The sequence below is a fragment of the Scyliorhinus canicula genome, chromosome 3 (genome assembly GCF_902713615.1).
Source record: "Scyliorhinus canicula chromosome 3, sScyCan1.1, whole genome shotgun sequence".
NCBI lineage: Eukaryota > Metazoa > Chordata > Chondrichthyes > Carcharhiniformes > Scyliorhinidae > Scyliorhinus > Scyliorhinus canicula.
The window spans coordinates 161,474,837-161,494,877 of record NC_052148.1 but is presented as its reverse complement, the minus strand read 5'-3'; the positions used below and the strand labels follow the sequence as shown (position 1 = coordinate 161,494,877).

At 42.4% G+C, this 20,041-nt stretch overlaps 2 protein-coding genes across 6 annotated transcripts in view; both read right to left on the bottom strand.

The window, feature by feature from the left end:
- LOC119963065 (biorientation of chromosomes in cell division protein 1-like 1) overlaps positions 1–16,927 on the bottom strand; it is a 31,874-nt gene extending 14,947 nt beyond the window's left edge. The window contains exons 1-5 of one of the 4 annotated variants that reach the window (XM_038791622.1): positions 15,239–15,396; positions 14,133–14,206; positions 6,976–7,048; positions 4,172–4,286; positions 3,716–3,848 (exon numbers count right to left, since the gene is read on the bottom strand). In XM_038791622.1, the coding sequence (XP_038647550.1) occupies positions 3,716–3,848; positions 4,172–4,286; positions 6,976–7,048; positions 14,133–14,143 (332 nt within the window). In that variant the 5' untranslated portion in view covers positions 14,144–14,206; positions 15,239–15,396. Of the gene's footprint in view, positions 1–3,715; positions 3,849–4,171; positions 4,287–6,975; positions 7,049–14,132; positions 14,207–15,238 lie in introns of all 4 variants that reach the window. The other 3 variants (XM_038791623.1, XM_038791621.1, XM_038791620.1) reach the window with 3 other exon arrangements.
- A 2,146-nt stretch (positions 16,928–19,073) lies between these two features.
- LOC119963064 (biorientation of chromosomes in cell division protein 1-like 1) overlaps positions 19,074–20,041 on the bottom strand; it is a 69,457-nt gene continuing 68,489 nt past the window's right edge. For both annotated transcript variants that reach the window (XM_038791618.1, XM_038791619.1), the window contains one exon: positions 19,074–19,939. In XM_038791618.1, coding sequence (XP_038647546.1) covers positions 19,118–19,939 — 822 coding nt within the window. In that variant the 3' untranslated portion in view covers positions 19,074–19,117. The remainder of the gene's footprint in view (positions 19,940–20,041) is intronic.

Genomic DNA, 20,041 nt, shown 5'->3' with positions numbered 1-20,041 from the left:
AGAACCAACAGAAGACTATGAAGTAGGAACATATACCAGTCTTTCCAGGTCATTCAGAAGCTATATTTTGAAGTAAATATAGTTATAATTTAAAAAATTAAGTGGTGCTTTTAAGTTTATCCCTAAATATATTTTAATACACTAGAAATGGATCATGTCTGGACTTTGACCTGCTCTACACTAGGAAAGCAGTGCACCAACCCCGCCAGACACAGGGGGCCTTTTATGAACACGGAGACAAAGCAGATCAGAAAGTAGGCAGCCATGAAGGTAAAAGCGCAGATCAGGGACAATAACGGCAGGCTGGGAGCCAAACCGGACACGGGCAACGAAGCATTCAAGGGGTGGCACGGCGGCGCAGTGGTTATCACTGCTGCCTACGGCGCTGAGGACCTGGGTTCGAACCCGGCCCTGGGTGTGTGTGTGGAGTTTGCACATTCTCTGTCTGCATGCGTTTCATCCCCACAACCAAAAATGTGCACGTTAAGTGGATGCCCTCACTAAATTGCCCCTTAATTTGAAGAAAAAAATAATTGGGTACTCTAAATTTATAAAAAAAGAAAGATTCCCGATGAACTTCTACAAAACATTTGCAACAGCACTGGCCCCACACTTGCCGGGGTTGTTCGCTAGTAAGGGACACTCTGCTACCAAGCCTAGCACGAGCCTAAGGCCAGGTAACTAGAGAACTGCGTACCAGAGTTGGTCGTAGAGGACCAGACGGGCTTAGTCAAGGGTAGGCAGCTAACATAGAGCATCAGCCGTTTGCTGAATGTGATAATGACCTGACCCGGGAAGAACACGTCAAAGGTGATCATCTCCCTGGACGCAGAAAAGGCCTTCGCATTGAGTGGAAGTACTTCATAGAGGCACTGGAGCGGTTCGGCCTTGGTTCACCGCCTGGATGAAACTTCTGTACAGCACTCCTATTGTGAGCGTGCGGACTAACACCACCAGCTTACTGATTGTTGGGAAGTATGTTTCCCGGTGTGTTTATTGGCTGTAACCTGCTTTGATGCATGTTTTTAATAAAATACATTAAAACAAAACCCATCACCAGCACAAAATAATTCCAGCTGCACAGAGACACATGGCAGGGATGCCCGTTGTCGCCGTTTCTGTTGGTCCTAGCAGTCAAGCCACTGCCAATCGCCTTCAAAGCAGTAAAAAGTTGGAATGATACCCAGAGATGCGACGGAGAGTATAGGGTTTCACTCTATGCGGATGACCTGCTCCTCTACATCTCAGATCCCCAAGCCAGCATGGAATGAATCACTTCATTCTGGCTTCCTCGGGCTACAAACTCAACCTTAGCAAGAGTGAAATTTTCTCGGTGAACCTGCAAAGGAGAGGGGCAGATTGGAAGGAATACTGTTCAAGCAAACACAAAACCAATTCCACGACCTGGGGATCCAAATAGCCAACAACTGGACACAAATCCATAAATGGAACCTGACAAGTCCAGTGGAGGAGGTAAAGAAGAACCTGCAGAGGTGGGACACACTACCATTCTCGCTGGCAGGAAGAGTGCAGACGGTCAAGATGAACCTACTACCCAGGTTCCTCTTCCAGTTCAGATCTCTACCGATCTATATCCCCAAGGATCCAAAAAAGGATCCTACACGGAAAAAGAAAATGGGAGGCCTGGCCCTCCCAAACCTACAATTATGCCACTGGGCAGCCACAGCAGAAAGAATGAGGGGATGGGTGAAGGAGCAGGGAGTTGAGTGGGTGGAGATGGAGGAGAGTTTCTGCACGGGAACGTCCCTCCGAGCCCTAGTCACGACAGCATTGCCATCCCCGCCAACCAAGCATTCAAATAGCCCAGTGGTGGTCGCCACCTCCAGACATGGAACCAACACTTCGGCCTGACCAAATTGGCCGCCATTGCCCCCATCTGCAACAATCACAGGTCCTCGCCAGCAACAATGGGTGCCACCTTTAAAAGCTGGAGACAGGACAGGGAGGGGCAGGCGGTTGCAGTGACAGTTAGCAACTTACACACAAATGACAGATTAGTGGCGTTGGAGGAGTTTATGCAGAGGTTTCAGCTGACCAAAGGAATAAGTTAAGACATATACAACTTAGAAACTTCCTCCCTAGGGAAACAACAACATACCCAAGTAAGCCAAGACACCCACAGAAGCCAAGACACTCACCGGTAGAGAAACTGTTGGACACCGGCAAGGTAGGGAAAGTGAACTGCGGGGACCTGAAAAGGCAACTGTTGGAAGAGGCACACTCCCCACTGGATGAGACAAGAGAAAAACGGGAGGAAGAACTAGGGATAGAAGTGGCTGTGGTGGTGGGGGGGGGGGGGGGGGGGGGGGGGAAGAGGAATAACGACTCTGGATCGAAGCACTGAACATGACAAACTCCACTTTGACATTTATTTTAATTCATTCATGGGACTGGACATCGCAGGCTGTGCCAGCATTTATTGCCCACCCCTAACAGACCTTGAGGGGGCAGTTAAGAATCAACCACATTTCAGTGGGTCTGGAGTCACATGTAGGCCATACCAGGTAAGGACGGTAGATAGTGAACCAAATGGGGTTTTTATGACAAGCAACGATACTTTCATGGTCAGCATTAGAATTTTAAGTCCAGAGTTTTATTAAATTCAAATTTCACCATCTGCAGTGGTCGAATTTGAACCTGGGTCCACAGACAATTACTCTGGATATCCAGTTTACTAGTCCAGTGACAATACCATTGTCACCGGAGGTGGAGGGCAAATGTGAACAGTGTCAGGGAGGCCCGGCCAACCACACCCACATGTTTTGGGCCTGCCCCAGACTTGTCAGGTTCTGGACAACCTTCTTTGGGGCAAAGTCCAAGGGTGGATCCATGCCCAAAAGTGGTGATCTTTGGGGTCTCCGACCAGCCAGAACTCTACACTGGGAGGGGGGGGGGGGGGGGGAAAGAGACTCACCCTAGCGTTTGCCTCCCTAATCACCTGCCGAACAATCCTGCTCGCTGGTGATCGGCAGCGCCACCCAAAGCTGCAGACTGGCTGTCCGACCTATCGGAATTCCTCCGACAGGAGAAAATAAAAAATTCACCTGTGAGATGTGGAGGCCATTCACCAAACCGTTTGAAGACCTTTTTGTAGCCAGCAGCTAAAGGGGGGGGGGGGGGGGGGGGGGGGGGGGAGGAGAAGAGGAAGAGAGAAGGTGGTTGGCGGGGGGGGGGGGGGGGGGGGGGGGGGCTCAGAAATTATCTGCAGGTCAGAACACAGGCGGCAGGGCTGTGGACCCGCAAACAAGAGGGAGGGAGCAGAGTCAAAAACAGCACACTGGGCGACACACGTCAGGGTCAACATAAAGTGCCCAAACAGAGCGGAACAGCCAGATAAGATTCACAGCCACAGGGAAGGGGGTGGGGGGGGGGGGGGGGGGAGAAAGAGAGAGAGAAACAGGTAGACACCCAGAAAGTGCTAGGCCAAAACATGTATGTATGTACACTCATCTCACTTTGTTCAGAGGGGAAAGAAGGGAAGAAGAGGAGTCAAGACCCTGCCCCGAACCAAAGGAACTATGTAAATATGCAAAATTTGACTTTGGTCAGCAATGACGGAATTATGTACCATAAAAGATGAAAATCAATAAAAACATCAAAGAGTGAGATGGATTATGTCAGTAGAAGGGATACATGAATTTTCCCTTTTTGAAGTGTACACCTTTAAATTATGATAGCTATACAGCATAATTACCTTGTTTTTTCTTCAGGTTTTGTAGTAATTGTGTCTTGAGATTGCGTTGGTCTTTCTTCATCCTCTACTTGAACTGGTTCAGCTTTTGCAATAGGTTTGGGCATATCTTTTTCCTCTTCTGCAATTATCTCCTCTAATGGCATTAAAACATACAGAATTTAAAAAAAATTATCTACAGAATGTGGGCATCACTGGCTGTGCCAGCATTTACTGCCCGTCATTAATTATCCTCCATTTCAGAGGACTCGAGAGTCAACCAGATTGCTGCGGATCTGGAGTCACATGTTGGACAGACCCGGTAAGGATTTCCTTCCCTAAAGGACATTAGTGAACCAGATAGGTTTTTACGACAATCAACCCACCTGCAGGTTTAGATTGTTACATTAAATTTTGAATTAAGCACAGGCCCTAAAAAGGGGGGGAAAAAATGTAAAGCTGAAATTACTTTGTATATACCTGAATGAAGATGCCTTCGCTTAGAGGGATTTTCTGCTGGAGTATATGGACGTTTGGGTTTTCTTTCTCTTTGAGAGGAAGTTTGCTCTTCGGAACTATCGACAGATTGCTTCTCCTATGTTGGAAAGAAAATTTGCATTAATACATTGTAGTTATACATCTGAGCAGAAAAATGAATTGCATAAAACATACTTCTGGAGCCCTCACAAAAAGTTCATCTGCACAAGATGAGCGCAGTGTGTTTGTTAGAAAATGGAATCATTGCAATGCATTATTTTGCCTATTTAACTGTGATGCAATTTCAAAGTAAGTATGCAAAGCACTGGTGGTATATTTACATACAATTTGCATGTAATACTAAGGATTCATTTGCAGGAACAATTTTAATCAGTTTACTGAGTGTCGCATGCTAACAGTGTGTGTATGGATGTTGGTTGAACAGAGAGCAGCTGTTGGAATAGCCTGCCAACATTCACTGTCTCGGCTGCCAAGAGGAATGGCTACTTTGGTGACACAAGGGATAGCTGTGGGTGAAAATCAAATCATATATTGTATGGATTAAACTAGAGCTGCAGAAGGATGAAAATTGGAAAAAGATAGGCATGAGTACTTGGCAATAACCATGGCTAGAAGAAATCCAAAATATTCATGTGCAATCACACCATAACAAAACGAAAAACACTTTTGAGATCTTATATTTAATGCATCTTACCGAAACAAATTGCATTGTTTCTTACTTTAAATAGCAGAATACAACATACTACAATGCTGATCTAAGACTAAATTTAAGTTTTCTAAATGTGCAACACAATGAGACCAATACTTAAACATTTGAACAAAAAACCACTTTAAGGTTTATCCAGATCTCTTCAATGACAGCGACAGAACCGCACAAAGCAAATACCTGTGCATCAAAATGAATGAGGCCCAGTAAAACAGGATCCCTTACTTGTTGGATTACCTGTGCCTGGTTGGTCCTCACAACTATAACAAATGCCATTAAGTATTTAAAAAACAAAAAGCTGACCGCCCCTAATAAAAAACTATTTTCATTAATAATTAATGGAAAACATTTAATACTAACACTCCAAAAACAAGCATTTTGCATTGCTTGGCAGTGATCAAGTTCTGAATTCCTTTGTGGGGAAGACGTTCTCTGTGTTTATGTAGAGGAAGGTAGGTAAAAGTTCCTTTCTTAGCAAAGAACAACAAGCCACCTCTGAGTGAGGGGTTAAACAGGAGGGGTCTGCTGGCATTTGCAAGCGGTAATAGCAGGCAGCAGAGAAATTATTTATTTCCTAACTTTCTGGGATTAAGACCGTCTTCGTTAGCTGATTATCAGTTTATTTCAGAAATGTATTAGGTAAACTAGTTCAATGACACAATAATGTACACTTTAACATAAATAGTCTTTTGGAATGAAAATAACCATAACATAAATGTGAGACAGAGGTAAAAGCTCCAGGCAAGATAAGAAAAGAGTGGTCAGCACCCAACACAAAAGTTGGGAACTTGGCCTAGGGTAGCGATGCTCCTAGCAGCGGCAGGGCCTGAAGCAATTGCTGCGTTTAATATGTTTGTATTTACAAATGATGAAGTGAGTAAAAATGTTAACAAAGTAATTTGACGATTTGATGCTAATTGCAGCCCCAGAAGGAATGAAATTTATGAACGCTGTGTGTTCAGGTCACCTTTCCAGAACACGAGACACCATAGATCATTTAATCACTGATTTAAAGTTAAAAGCCAAAACCTGCAATTTTTCTGCAGTGGAATCTCCTGTGATTTGGGATCAGATTGTGTTTGGAGTGAATGAAAATAATCTGAGGGAACGGTTGCTGAGGGAATCGGAGCTGTCTTTGGAACAAACAGTTAAGATTTGTCAGGCTCACAAGTTAGCAGCACAGCGTTCTGAAATGTTTCTCAGTAATGGCGATGTCTTCTTGGAGATGAACACTCCGGTCGCTGTCCTTTTTCCAAAAAGACGGGAAGCTTCCAAAAAAGGCGGGAAAGTTCCTGCAGCTCCTTGCACACCAACAAACAGGTTAAAGATCAGGACGAAGTATTTCTGTGTAAAAGATGTGGTCAAAGGGACAAATTAAGGCAGTGTCCAGCGTTTGGCAAGTTTTGTTCCAGATGCAAAGAAAAAATCATTTTGCTCAGAACTCTAAGTTCAACCCCAGACCAGTCAGTACAGTGGAAGACATGATCTCCAGTGATGAAACATCATTGTTTGTTGGAGTAATAACACAGAATAATAATTTTTTTAGAGATATCAAAAAATTCTCCAGCACTTAAAAAATGCAAACTGATACTCCATTTAAAATAAATGTGGTTGATGAGGGCAAATGACTGCTAACACTGGAAGTGAATGGTACAGTGGTCCAATTGAAGTTAGACACTGGTGCCAAAGCCAATTTAATCAGCATTACTGATCTAAAAATTCAGCTAATTAGAAGAAATCACAAAATATTTCAGAGATTATAATAGTTCAAACATTAAATGTTATGGTGCTTGTGATCGGAGTTTGGTGGTGAACACAGTTTATTTCGTCCTATTCTATATTGTATCCGAGAGCTTGGATTCATTATTAGGTGATCAGTCCTGTGAAGAATTAGGTCTAGTGCAGTTGGTACATAGCATCCACAACGGGTTGGATCAACACTCCAATGATTCGGAGAACATTATCAGCAAATTCAGCGGTGTATTACCAGGTTTTGGTACACTATCATTCATCGACAAGATACAACTCAAAAAGGAGCTAGACACAAATTAAAAGTAATCAGAAAGATAGAAGAACCTACCGACTGGGTAAACTCCATGGTTTGTGCAAAGAAAAAGAATGGCGACATTCGCATATGCATGGATCCCAAAAATCTTAATCAAAATATCAAAAGAGAACATTATCAAACACCAAAACATGAGGAAATCCATCTGAGGTGACTGGTGCGTAATTCTTTACAAAACTTGATGCATCTCAGGGTTTCTGGCAACTAAAGCTAGAGGAACACTGTACAAAATATTGCACTTTTAATAGGCCATTTGGAGGGTACTGCTTTCGGAGAATGCCGCTTTGCATAATTTCGGCATTAGAAATTTTTCACTGTGCCGTGGAGCACATAATCCAAGGCATCGAAGGTGTACGTGTGTCCGTGGATGATATCATCATTTGGGGTTCAACCATAAACTAGCACAAAACGAGGTTGCTTAAAGTTTTAATGAGCGTCAGGAGAAATGGGCTGAAGCTCTCAACAAACAAAAGTGCTAATTTGGAGTAACTGACGTCACATTCCTAGGTGACAAGCTCTCATCGCATGGTATTGAACCTGACAAAGACAAAATTCAAGCAATTCTCAACATGCCAAAACCACACGACAAGAAAACCTTAAAGAGTTGATCAATTTTATAAGGAAATTCAATCCAAACCGGACAGCAAAAACAACAGATTTATGTGATCTCCTGCACAAGACAATGGACTGAGCAACATGAGCAAGAGTGGAAGAAGCTCAAGGCTTCACTAACCACACCAGTTCTCACACCTTTTGACCAGTCTAAGCAGATTAAAGTGTCAACAGACGTGTCCAAAGGTGGCCTGGGAACAGTTCTTCTGCAACCCGGGCATGACGATTGGAAACTAGTCACTTTTGCATCACGGTCCATGACAACAACAGAGTAGACGTACGCTCAAATCGAAAAAGAATGCCTGGGTTTAGTTGTAGGCTAGGTGAAATTCCACGACTACATCCATGGGCTTCCAACTTTCAGTTGAGACAGATCATCGTCCTTTGGTTAACATCAAAAAAATCTCAACCAGGTGTCTCCACACATTCAGATGTTGATGGTGAAGTTACAACGCTATGACTTCAATCTCATCTACACGCCAGGCAAATATTTGTTCTTAGCAGATATATTATTGAGAGCGCCGATACAAAGTATAAATAGTGAAATTGCTGACAATGCAGATCTGCATGTAAATCTTATTTCCACACTACTACCAGTATCAGATGCAAAACTACGTGAGATCCAAGAAGAGACCAGGAATGATCAAAGAGATGATGAGGAACATCAACTCACACTGGCCCAGATGTCAATGTATGGAGTTCTACAATAGAAGATCTGAACTCAGTATCATTAATGGAATGGTACTTCATTTAAACACGATTGTCATACCTGATGTACTAAAGAGGATACACAAAAGGACATCTTGGGGTTGAAAAATGTAAACCGAGAGCTCGTGACTCTGTTTACTGGTCAGGTATAAACCATGAAATTGAAAGGATGGTCAGTTGTTGTGACACATGCCAGACGCATTGTTGTAAGCAAACAAGAGAACCTATGCAGATATCTGATTTACCTATGGCACCATGGAGAAAACAGTTATTGATCTCTTTTGCCTACGAGGGAAGATTATTTAACGATCATAGACTATTTTTCAAACTATCCTGAAATGGCTGTAGTGTCAAGCATAACGGCAAGCAGGGTAATACTGCATACCAAGTCAATTTCTGCTAAACATTAAATTCTGCAACTCAACGGTTCTTGATTTAGCTGCAGAGTGGCAACACGTTGCAGTCACGTATGATTTCAATCATGTCACATCTCGTCCGTTGTACCTTCAAGAAAATGGAAAAGCCGAAAAAGGTGGACATACTGTTAAGCAATTGTTGAAGAAAGCAATGGACAGCCAATCTGATCTATATCGCGCACTATTAAGTTACAGAGCATTACCATTGTCACATGGTAGATCACCGGAGTTACTCATGAATAGAAGGTTGCGTCCCGCACCTCCATACTTGGCAAAGGAGGAGAATGCAGTGGTGCGGCAGGAAATGCAAAACATTAAAACAAAACAAAAGCAGTTCTATGATAGAGTGTCTAGAACTTCACCACCTCTGAGTAGTGATGACATTGAGAGAGTAGAAGATTCAGGCAACTGGTTGAGAAAAGCCATTGCACTTGAAGAAGTAGCAGCTCGTTCCTACAGTGTACAGACAGAGGACGGGCTGGATTTTAAGAGGAAATCGTCACGCACTCTTGAAAACCAAAGACTCTCACAACAACTTGATGATTGACAAATCAACGCAAGCGGCAGTGTCAGATTGTTCAGCAGCTCCTGAGCATGAGAATGTCATGGAGAACATTGAATCTACAAGTTCTGAGCAGCAAGGTCAAACTTTGAAAAGATCAAGCAGAGTCAGAAGAAAAACTGATTGACTCCAATGCTTGCTGGTCGTGTGTGTGTGTGTGTATATTATATATGAATATTTGTTCAACCAGTTTTAGAACATAGAACATAGAACATAGAACAGTACAGCACAGAACAGGCCCTTCGGCCCTCGATGTTGTGCCGAACAATGATCACCCCACTTAAACCCACGTAACCCGTATACCCGTAACCCAACAATCCCCCCATTAACCTTACACTACGGGCAATTTAGCATAGCCAATCCACCTAACCCGCACATCTTTGGACTGTGGGAGGAAACCGGAGCACCCGGAGGAAACCCACGCGCACACGGGGAGGACGTGCAGACTCCACACAGACAGTGACCCAGCCGGGAATCGAACCTGGGACCCTGGAGCTGTGAAGCATTGATGCTAACCACCATGCTACCGTGAGGCCCCTAATTTTAAAAATTAAAATTGTTCGACTCATAGGCTCTTGCTATCACATGTAAATATACTGATGACAATGTATTAATTTATTCTTTCAAAGTATGTTACATATACAAAATGAAATTAAATGAAATTAAAATTGCTTATTGTCACAAGTAGGCTTCAATGAAGTTACTGTGAAAAGCCCTCAGTCGCCACATTCCGCGCCTGTTCGGGGAGGCTGGTACGGGAATTGAACCGTGCTGCTGGCCTGCCTTGGTCTGCTTTCAAAGCCAGCGATTTAGCCCTGTGCTAAACCAGCCCCAGTCTGATTCCCCTTTATCTATCTTTCTCGATACCACCTCAGAATTCTAATAGATTTGCCAGGCATTATTTCTCTGTTTTCGTGGGACACTGGCACCAGTATTGGGACAGTAAGGAAGTACACTGTTGGGATGGGCTCCACCCGAAACAGGCTGGGGCCAGATCCTAGTAGAAACGAAAAATAGATAAATAAATAATAAAAATTAAACAAAAACATTTAAATTAATCACCCTCTAAAAGTAAGTGATTTCAGCACAAGGGATGCAGCTGTTCGGGTTTATTTGTCATCAGCTTTTTTCTCTTAATTTAGTACATTGTTTAATAAATAGACGCATGACAGGCCCCCTCAGTCCCATCAAATGCACATCCTGTCGTTTGTGTGAACTCCAGGATGCTTCTCCTCAATAACATGTGCAGGAAAGGTCACCAGCTAGAAAGATTCAAGTTCTGAGTTTCAGAGATTGAGCAGGAGCTAGTGTCACTGGAAGATGATTGGTGAAGCAATAGTGGTATAGGATTCTCCAGTTAAGGGAACAAGTAGGTTTTTCTGCAGCCACAGCGATTCAAGGTATGTTACTTCCCAGCATCCAGGATTTTACTAGGCTGCTGCAGAACATTGAGGTTGGGGTGTAGCGGGAGGGGTTGGGATGAGGTGCTTTAATAGCAAGAGGTTGCAGTCCAAAGCAAAACCAACAACATAGGTAGAAGAGGAGACAAGGTCCTGTCGGCAGAATTCAGAAAGCTAGAACAGAGACTAAGTGAGTACAGAAAGAGGAGGATATTGCAGATGAATGCATGGTTAGAAAGATTATGTAGGAGGAAGGACTTTAGATTTCTAGACACTGTGACCAGTTATGAGGGAAGTGGGACTTGTACAGACCTGATATTGCACCATCAACAGGCCCAGAAGCAATGCTCTCATGGGATGGTTTGCCAGTGCTGTAGAAGAAGCTTAAAAAAATTAAGCATGGGGATGAGAACTACAATGCAGCATTAGAAAAGACAACAGCGTACACTAAAGATTGGGAGAGATAGATAACATTAAGATAAGAAATATTTGGATATTATTTTGGATCAGACTGAAAGCAAGTACAGGTAAGATCAAATTCAGGTTTACTTTGTCTGTAAGTTCACAAAGCTGACTGAAGGAACTAAGGTGGAAATCTAACCCCCTGCTACAGGGGTAGAGGCTGGAGAATTGCAAATGTTACAGCATAGTTCAGAAAAGGGTGCAATGCTAAACGCAGCAAATGTCAGCCAGTTAGTTTAACTTTGGTTGTTGGAAATTTTTAGAAAAGACGACCCTGGACAAAATTAAGTCACTTGGACAAATGTGGATTAATTGTGATAAACCAGCACAGGTTTGTTAAAGGCATATTAAGTTTAAATAACCATTTGAGATTATTTTATGAGGCAATAGAGAGTGTCAATGAGGATAGGTAACACAGTTGATGCAGTCTCCATGAACTTCCAAAGGGCAGTTGAAAGTAGGCTTGCCATCAAAGTTGACACGCAGAGAATAAAAAGTGGTCGCATTGATACAAAGTTGGTGGCGTAACAGAAATCAGATTAGCGGCTGCCTTTCGGACTGGGGAAAGGTGTCCAGTGGAGTTCAACGAGGGTCGGTACTAGGACCACTGATTTTGATTTATTTCATGTTCTATACTTGGATGGACATGGCACACTTTTTAAATTTGCAATGAAAAAGACTTGACTCTGAACTGTGAGGAGGATAGTGATATATTTCAAAATAAATAGGCAGGCTGGTCGAATGGGCAGACACTTGGTAGATGAGATGTAATGCAGAAGTGTGACGTGATCCATTTTGGTAGGAAAAATGAGACAATATAAAATAAAGGGTAAAATTCTGAAGGAACAGAGACCTGGGGGTATATGCACACAAATCGTTGATGGTGGCAGGGAATGGTGAAAACGTGAAAAGTCAGATGGAGGGCAGTACGGTGGTGCAGTGGTTAGCACTGCTGCCTCACAGCACCGAGGACTCGGGTTCAATCCCGGCTCCGGGTCACTGTCCCTGTAGAGTTTGCACATTTCTCCCCCATGTCTACGTGGGTCTCACCCCCACAATCCAAAGATGTGCAGGGTAGGTGAATTGGCCATGCTAAATTGCCTCTTAATTGGAAACATCAACAAAAAATATGGAATATTGGGCGTTATAAACAGTGATATAAGGAAGTGGTGATGAACCTTTCTAAACCACTGGTTCAGTCTCAAATGCATTAGACCAATCCTTGGAACCATGCTATAGGAAAGTTGCAGAAAGAGTGACTTCAGTTACGTAGATAGATTGGAGAAGCTGGGATTATTCATTTTAAAAAAATAAATTTAGAGTACCCAATTATTTTTTTCAATTGAGGGGCAATTTAGCATGGCCAATCCACCTATCCGGCACATATTACTGTTGTGAGGGTGAAACCCACGCAGACACGGGGAGAATGTGCAAACTCCACATGGACTTGACTCAGGGCCAGGATTCGGTGCTCTGAGGCTTGTTGCAGATCCGATGGGCCGAATGGCTGCACTGGAGGGATTCTGTTTTAGAGATTATGATTCTCAATTATATCTTGAATTTACACATTAGTCAGCCCCCTGTTGGGAGCAATGTGCACAGCTTTGGGCCCTCCATAATCCGAAGTTAAATAGTAATGGAAAAGATAGTGAATGTTTCAGATTAATCCACGAATTAAAGGCTATATTGTACAAACCTGTTAATTCAAAGTCAGTTTTAAAAAAAATCTAAATTTTTTCAAAATCCAAACATCGATTACACTATACAAGCTGCACAATGCAAAAGTTTGACGTTTCAATTTTCTCAGATGCTTCCCGCTACTTCTTCAGCAAGCACACAATTTGATATATTCCGAATAGTAACAGAAAGGTTGATGGTTAATCAAAGTTAGAAAGATTGCTATACTGTCCTAAAACTCAACTGGTTCTTCAATATACTTCTCAGAACCTGACAGGACCATGTTTCAGTCGTCACTCAAGGGGTTCAAATTGGAAATGAGCAATAAATGCAGTATTTTCAGAATTACCCATGTCATGAATAATAAAAATTGGAACCATTCCTGTGATGGAGGTTGGCTCTTCACCATTGCCTGCTCATCCAATTCACTTTGACTTGAGCCTCTTCAATCTCTTGAGCAGCAAACACCACTTCCCCCACATACCAACAGTGTTGGGTCAGCAATTCCTCAACATCACTGAAAATGATCTCACACTCCATGTCTATCAACATTTGCAAGGGAACATGCACTCAGAAGTTTTCTGCTTCAGAATTGGCTGCCTGTACTGGTGCAGAATCCATGGCAGCAAGAGAGCTGGTGACTTGACGTTACAGTGGCAAAAGCCATTTTCAGAGGTCTGCTTTTAGATGCAGGCACTGCATGTAAACTCCAGTTGTTCACTATCTACTTGACTTTTTGTCTTGAGATATCAGTCAGTTGCTGAGGCTTCCTGTGGAAATATTGTTTACTGCCTCAAGTGCAAAATCTTTGGTGAATTCATTCATCTTTTTCTGCAGTGAGGTTGGATAGTTCAAAGATGTTAGCTACCCCACCCTGCTTGAATCAGTTTGAATTAAACTGTAAATTTTGGAGTGGAGAGCAAATTAAATTCAAATGAATGGTTTCGAAGCAAGCAACAAATTTTCACTGAGAAACATTCCTCCCCCCCCCCCCCCCCCCCCCCAAAGTTTGAATGAAACAGCTCTGAATCAAAAGTAAGCTTGAGTTATAAAGTCTTGAAAAATGGTTCATCCTCCCACAGGAACAAAGAGATGATTAATACAGATTTTCAAAACCATGGAAAGTCTTAAAAGGGCTGTGAAAGGTTGCTTTCACAAATGGTCTTTTACTGGCTATCTGCAATTCTGTTAGGCAAGCAGAATACATGCTAGGTACAGTGGCAAAGGCAGATAGAGAAGAGCATGGAAGAGAGCACATTTGAGTTACCCTTCATAGTTGAACCATTTGGCATTTTATTTTCCACCAACATGTATCCTTGCTATAAAGCTACTCACCGCAGCTTCATCTTTCCACTCACAACTGGCACTTGTGATTATTTCTGATACAACATCCTGCTGAACTGGCAACTCTACATGAATGGGTAAAGAAATTTAGTAAGGAAAACTCTTTGTAAGATTGTGTTATTAGTTCTGTCATTGGCATAAATCCATATAAAGCAAGCTACCTGTAGGAACATTTAATCAACATGGAAGTTGTTTGGTCAAAATGGTATAAGTACATGTATACATTTCAATGCAGTCAACAGCTTCAGAGGCATATCCAAGACAAAGCAACCCACTTAATGGGCACCCCATCCAATTTAAACATGCACTCTCTCCACCACTGACACAGTGATAGCAGTGTGTACTATATACAAGATGCACAATAACTCACCAAGTATCCTTTGACAGCACCTTCCAAACCCATGACCTCTACCACTTAGAAGGACAAGGGCAGTAGGCACATGAGAACACCACCACCTGCAATTCCTCTCCAAGCCACACACCATTTTAACTCGCCACAATATTGCCACTCCATCGATGTTGCGGGATCAAAATCCTGCACTTCTCTCCCTAACAGCATTGTGGGTGTACCTGCACCAGATGTACCAGTGATTCAAGAAGGTGGCTCACCACCATCTTTTCAAGGGCATTTAGGGATGAGGAGCAAATGCTTGCCAGTGATACCTACATCTTTTGAAAGAATAAAAAAATTACAAACTAATGGTGAAGTCTAAGCAGCATATAGCATACATATAGCTTCAGACTCACTCAGCTATTCACTATTTTGAAATATATACTGTGGAGATCATGTGAATGTTTCCCCAACCATCAGGTTTTTAGTTCTTTTTAATGGCAACCTGTAGATTCGATTTGACAGGGAATAGGGAAATAACACAATTTTCTATTTGAACAAGACACTTTACTGATAAAGCCAAAAGAACTGGTTGAAAGCTTGTCCTCAGTAACACGGGATGAGAAAGAAAATCAAGTGGCTCTGAAAAGGTAACAACACCCAAAAACTCTGAAGCTATACTCCACAGCAAATCCCAACGCTGGGTGGTAATATCTGAATGATAGTCTCAAATTTTTGATAAACAACTCTGTGATCATTTTCTTACCTTGCATCCCCTCTTTTGAGGGGTCACATTTTGCATCCGGTTCTTCAGCTTGTTGTTCATTACATAAATCCTCTTTAATGTTTCTGAAACTTGAGCTTTGTCCTTTCCAGAACCTTCTCCAGAAGGTTCAACTGTATCTTGGCCAGAGTGTGCCTCATAGCTAAAGTTTTCATCAAGTGTTGGAGTAGCTGGTGAGGAAGGATCGTAATGAACAAACTGTGCTATACTTGAAATTGGACGTTGAAGACCTGCATCATCCAATGTTGGGGTGTCAGGAGAAATGGCCTCATAAGTAGAAAGTAACGATTCACAATTGTTCCACATTTAGTGGAATACTAACTCATTAGGCCTTGCTGCTTGGTCATGAGCTGGTTCCTCAGTTTGCTCTTTGTCCACCACAGCTACTGTGCAATCACCAGTTTTGCTCTGTGCAACTCCATGCTCTGTTTGTTGTTGTATGTTGTTCACATGCCTGCACTCACTCCCTTCACTTTCAAAGGTTTCATTTCGCCCCTCTAATTTGTCTTCACTTTTCAGAATCTTTCTGTTTCCATATTTAAGTTTCCTGTGCAATCCTGTGCAATTTCTTTTGAATCCAGTGTGCTTTCTTCTGATTTTAACTGGGAACTTTCCATATTAATTCCCTTTTCAGCATTAGTCTGATCAACTTGTACTTCTTCCTTGACTTGGAGTGAAAGCTTTCAGATTCTTTCTCCCTATGATTTGTTTTGTCAATATCTTCCATGGGCCATTCTTTAATTTTGATTCAGAATCACTTTTTCTTCTCATTCTCGGTTTCCTTAGTTTTAATATTTTCTTGCAGGTGAGCTTCAGATTCTGGCTGATCATTCTCCGGTTCATTTCCCTTTTCCATCCCACGGTCTCTAGCGGTTTCCACGTTTCCACAGTTTGACGCTGCATTTTCCAAATTACTCTCCTCCCTGGTCTGAACATCTCGATAATCTACTGATATTGTTTGGGGACAGAGAATTTTGAGAGTCAATTTCTTTACCATTAGATTTTCCATTGTCTTGATTATTTTGCAACTGTTTCCGTTGACCTTGATTGAACATCTTCAAAATTATCTTGTCTTTTTCGGCACCTTCTCACTGCTTTGTCCTTTCTCTTTGGACTCTTCTTGCACATTTCCTAAATATTCTTTGGGCTTAGGACCGAATACTTTCAAAATCATTTATCTTTTCTTCTTCAATTTCAGAGTTTTGAAAGTTTTCTTTGCCTTTTTCATTCGATTTGGATTGAGATCTTTCAGAGTATTCTTTGGATTTAAAAACACTCGACGTTTTCTGAATTACATTTACCTGTCATCCTCTGTCATTTGAATGTCTTCTGGCAAATTTTCTTTGTATTTTGATTGAGAGCTTTTAGACTGTTCTGTAGATTTTAATCTTGAAGGCTCAAAGTCTTCCTGAGATATTGTCAGAGTATTTTCAAAATCATGCATTTTCTCTATTTCCTTATCAACTTTATCTTCCTGTAAGTCTCCCTTGCACCTCAATCGTGAATTTTCAAAATGAATGTTTTTAGAATCGTGACTCTTTTCATTTCCTTTCTCATTGTTTTGAACACCATCCTGCATGTTCTCCTTGAATATAGATTGCGAGCTTTCCGAATGATCCTTGGGTTTTGACACAGTGTTTTCAGAATCGCATATCTCTTCCATTCCCTTTCATTGTTTTGGACAATTTCAAAACACTTTGTCACTGGATTTTGAGCAGGTGTTTTCAGAATCATGCCTCATTTGAATGCTTCCAGAATCGTGCCCCTTTTCCATTCCTTTCTGAATACATTCATTATCTTCCTTGGGCTCAGACCGTGAGCTTTCATTGCTGTCCTTGGATTTTGACCGCAGGCTTTCACCACCATCCTTGGATTTTGTCCGTGAGCTTTCGTCACTGTCCTTGGATTTTGACCGTGATCGTTCACTATTCTCCTTGGATTTTGACCGTGAGCTTTCGTCACTATCCTTGGATTTTGAGCGTGAGCTTTCGTCACTATCCTTGGATTTTGACCGTGAGCTTTTGTCACTATCCTTGGATTTTGACCGTGAGCTTTTGTCACTATCCTTGGATTTTGACCGTGAGCTTTTGTCACTATCCTTGGATTTTGACCGTGAGCTTTCGTCACTATCCTTGGATTTTGACCGTGAGCTTTCAACGCTGTCCCTGGATTTTGACCGCGAGCTTTCGGTGCTGACCTTGGATTTTGACCGTGAGCTTTCACTACTGTCCCTGGATTTTGACCGTGAGCTTTCACTACTGTCCCTGGATTTTGACCGCGAGCTTTCGGTGCTGACCCTGGATTTTGACCGCGAGCTTTCGCTACTGTCCTTGGATTTTGACAGAGAGCTTTCAACGCTGTCCCTGGATTTTGACCGCGAGCTTTCACCAATGTCCTTTGATTTAGACTGTGAGCTTTCACTGACATCCTTGAATTGTGACCGAGAGCTTTCACTGCCGTCCTTGGATTTTGACCGTGAGCTTTCACCCTTGGATTTTGACCGCAGGTTTTCACCACTATCCTTGGATTTAGACTGTGAGCTTTCAGTGCTGTCCTTAGATTGTGACCTGGAGCTTTCACTGCTGTCCTTAGATTGTGACCGTGAGCTTTCACCACTATCCTTGGGCTTAGACCGTGAACTTTCGCCATCCTTGGATTTTGACCGCGGGTTTTCACCGTCATCTTTGGATTGTGACTGGGAGCTTTCACCGGCATCCATAGATTTTGGCCGTGAGCTTTCACCACCGTCCTTGGATTTTGACCGGGAGATTGCACTGCTGTCCTTGGATTTTGACCGTGAATTTTCACCATTATCCTTGGATTTTGACCGTGAGCTTTCGCAGCCATCCTTGGATTTTGACCGCGAGCTTTCACCCCCATCCTTGGATTTTGACCGCGAGCTTTCACTCCCATCCTTGGATTTTGACCGCAAGCTTTCATCGCCGTCCTTAGATTTTGACCGCAAGCTTTCATCGCCGTCCTTGGATTTTGACCGTAAGCTTTCATCGCCGTCCTTGGATTTTGGCCGCGAGCTTTCACTCCCATCCTTGGATTTTGACCGCGAGCTTTCACTCCCATCCTTGGATTTTGACCGTGTGCTTTCACCCCTGTCCTTGGATTTTGACCGCAAGCTTTCATCGCCGTCCTTGGATTTTGACCGCGAGCTTTCACTCCCATCCTTGGATTTTGACCGTGTGCTTTCACCCCTGTCCTTGGATTTTGACCGTGTGCTTTCACCCCTGTCCTTGGATTTTGACCGCAAGCTTTCATCGCCGTCCTTGGATTTCGACCGTGAGCTTTCACTGCTGTCCTTGTATTTTGACCGTGAGCTATTACCATGGTCTTTGGATTGTGACCGTGGGCTTTCACCACTGTCCTTGAATTTTGACCACGAGCTATCACCATGGTCCTTGGATTGTGACCGGGAGCTTTCTCCAATTTCCTTAGATTTTGATCGAGCTATTTCAGAATCGTGCCTCTTTTCTATTCTCTTCTCATTGCGTTTATCTTCCTGCAATTCCTCCTTCGACCTCGACCGTGAATTTTCAAAACATTTTCTTTTCTCTTTACTTCTAACATCTTCCTGTATGTTTTCCCTTGATTTGGATCTTGAGCTTTCAGATTCATTTTGAATCTCTTTCACTTTCTCATGACTTCTTATATCTTCCTGCATTTTCTCCTTGGATTTTGACCAAGAGCTTCCAGAATCGCCCTTTCTCTCTTTGCCTTTCTCATGGCCTTTCAAAGTTTCCTGCAAGCTTTCCTTTGAATCTTGACCGAGATCGATCGCACTCAGTTCCTCTTTTCCTTGGCTTTATCATCTTGTCAGTTTCTTTAGGTTTTGTTCGATTATACTCAACTTCATTTTTTCATCTCCTTGCTTCTCCTCACGGCCTTTAGCATCTTCATGGTTATTTCCTTGAATTTAGGCCGAAGGTTTTCAGAATCATTCAGTTTCTGTTTCCCCTTTTCACTGGCCTTTGATCTTCTTGTGAGTTTTCCTTGAATTTTGGTTCGAGTGCCTTCTGCTTCATTTCTCTTTTCTTTGTTTTTCTCGTGGCCCTTTGCATCTTCTTGTATATTGTCCCTGGATTTTGACAGGGAGCTTTCAGCATCATATATTTTTTCTTTCCCTTTTTCATCACATTTTTCTTCCTTTATTTTTGAGTTCTCTCCAGATTTGGCATCTTGGCTCTGTTCTATTAAAGATGGATCTGAAGAATTTGAAGAAACCAGAGTTTTGTTATCGCTCTTTGCAACAATAACATAAAGGCAATTGGACATGGCTTTCTCCTCTGAAGGATCTCTCAGCTTCTGATCAGCATCGATCTGATAATTGTCTGTCCTTAAGCCACTTTTACACACCACCACTTCCTCATCACTTTCTTTTATATGCTTGACTTCATCATCCTGCTTAGGTAAGTCCTTACTATTAATATTTCCTTCTATTTCAAAATCATTAACTGCAGTCACTTCCAATGCTTTCATAACTGACTCTTGAGAGAAGGAATTGCTTCTTAGCTGCTTTCGACAAGGCTCATGGTCCATTTTCAATTCATTTCTGCTCTCATCATTTGATTGAATAGACTCTGAAAGTCTCCTAACAGGATTTGTTGACAGATCTGTGGGCACAGTACTCTTGGAATCTTTTGAAGCAAAGGAAGCAACAACCGTTTCTTTGTTCTGTAAAAGAAACAAGGTTTAATTTTAGTGGTTAAATGATAAGAAATAAAGTAGTTTCAAATAAATCAATTCAGCACTGTGGAACAGAAATACTTGCCCATC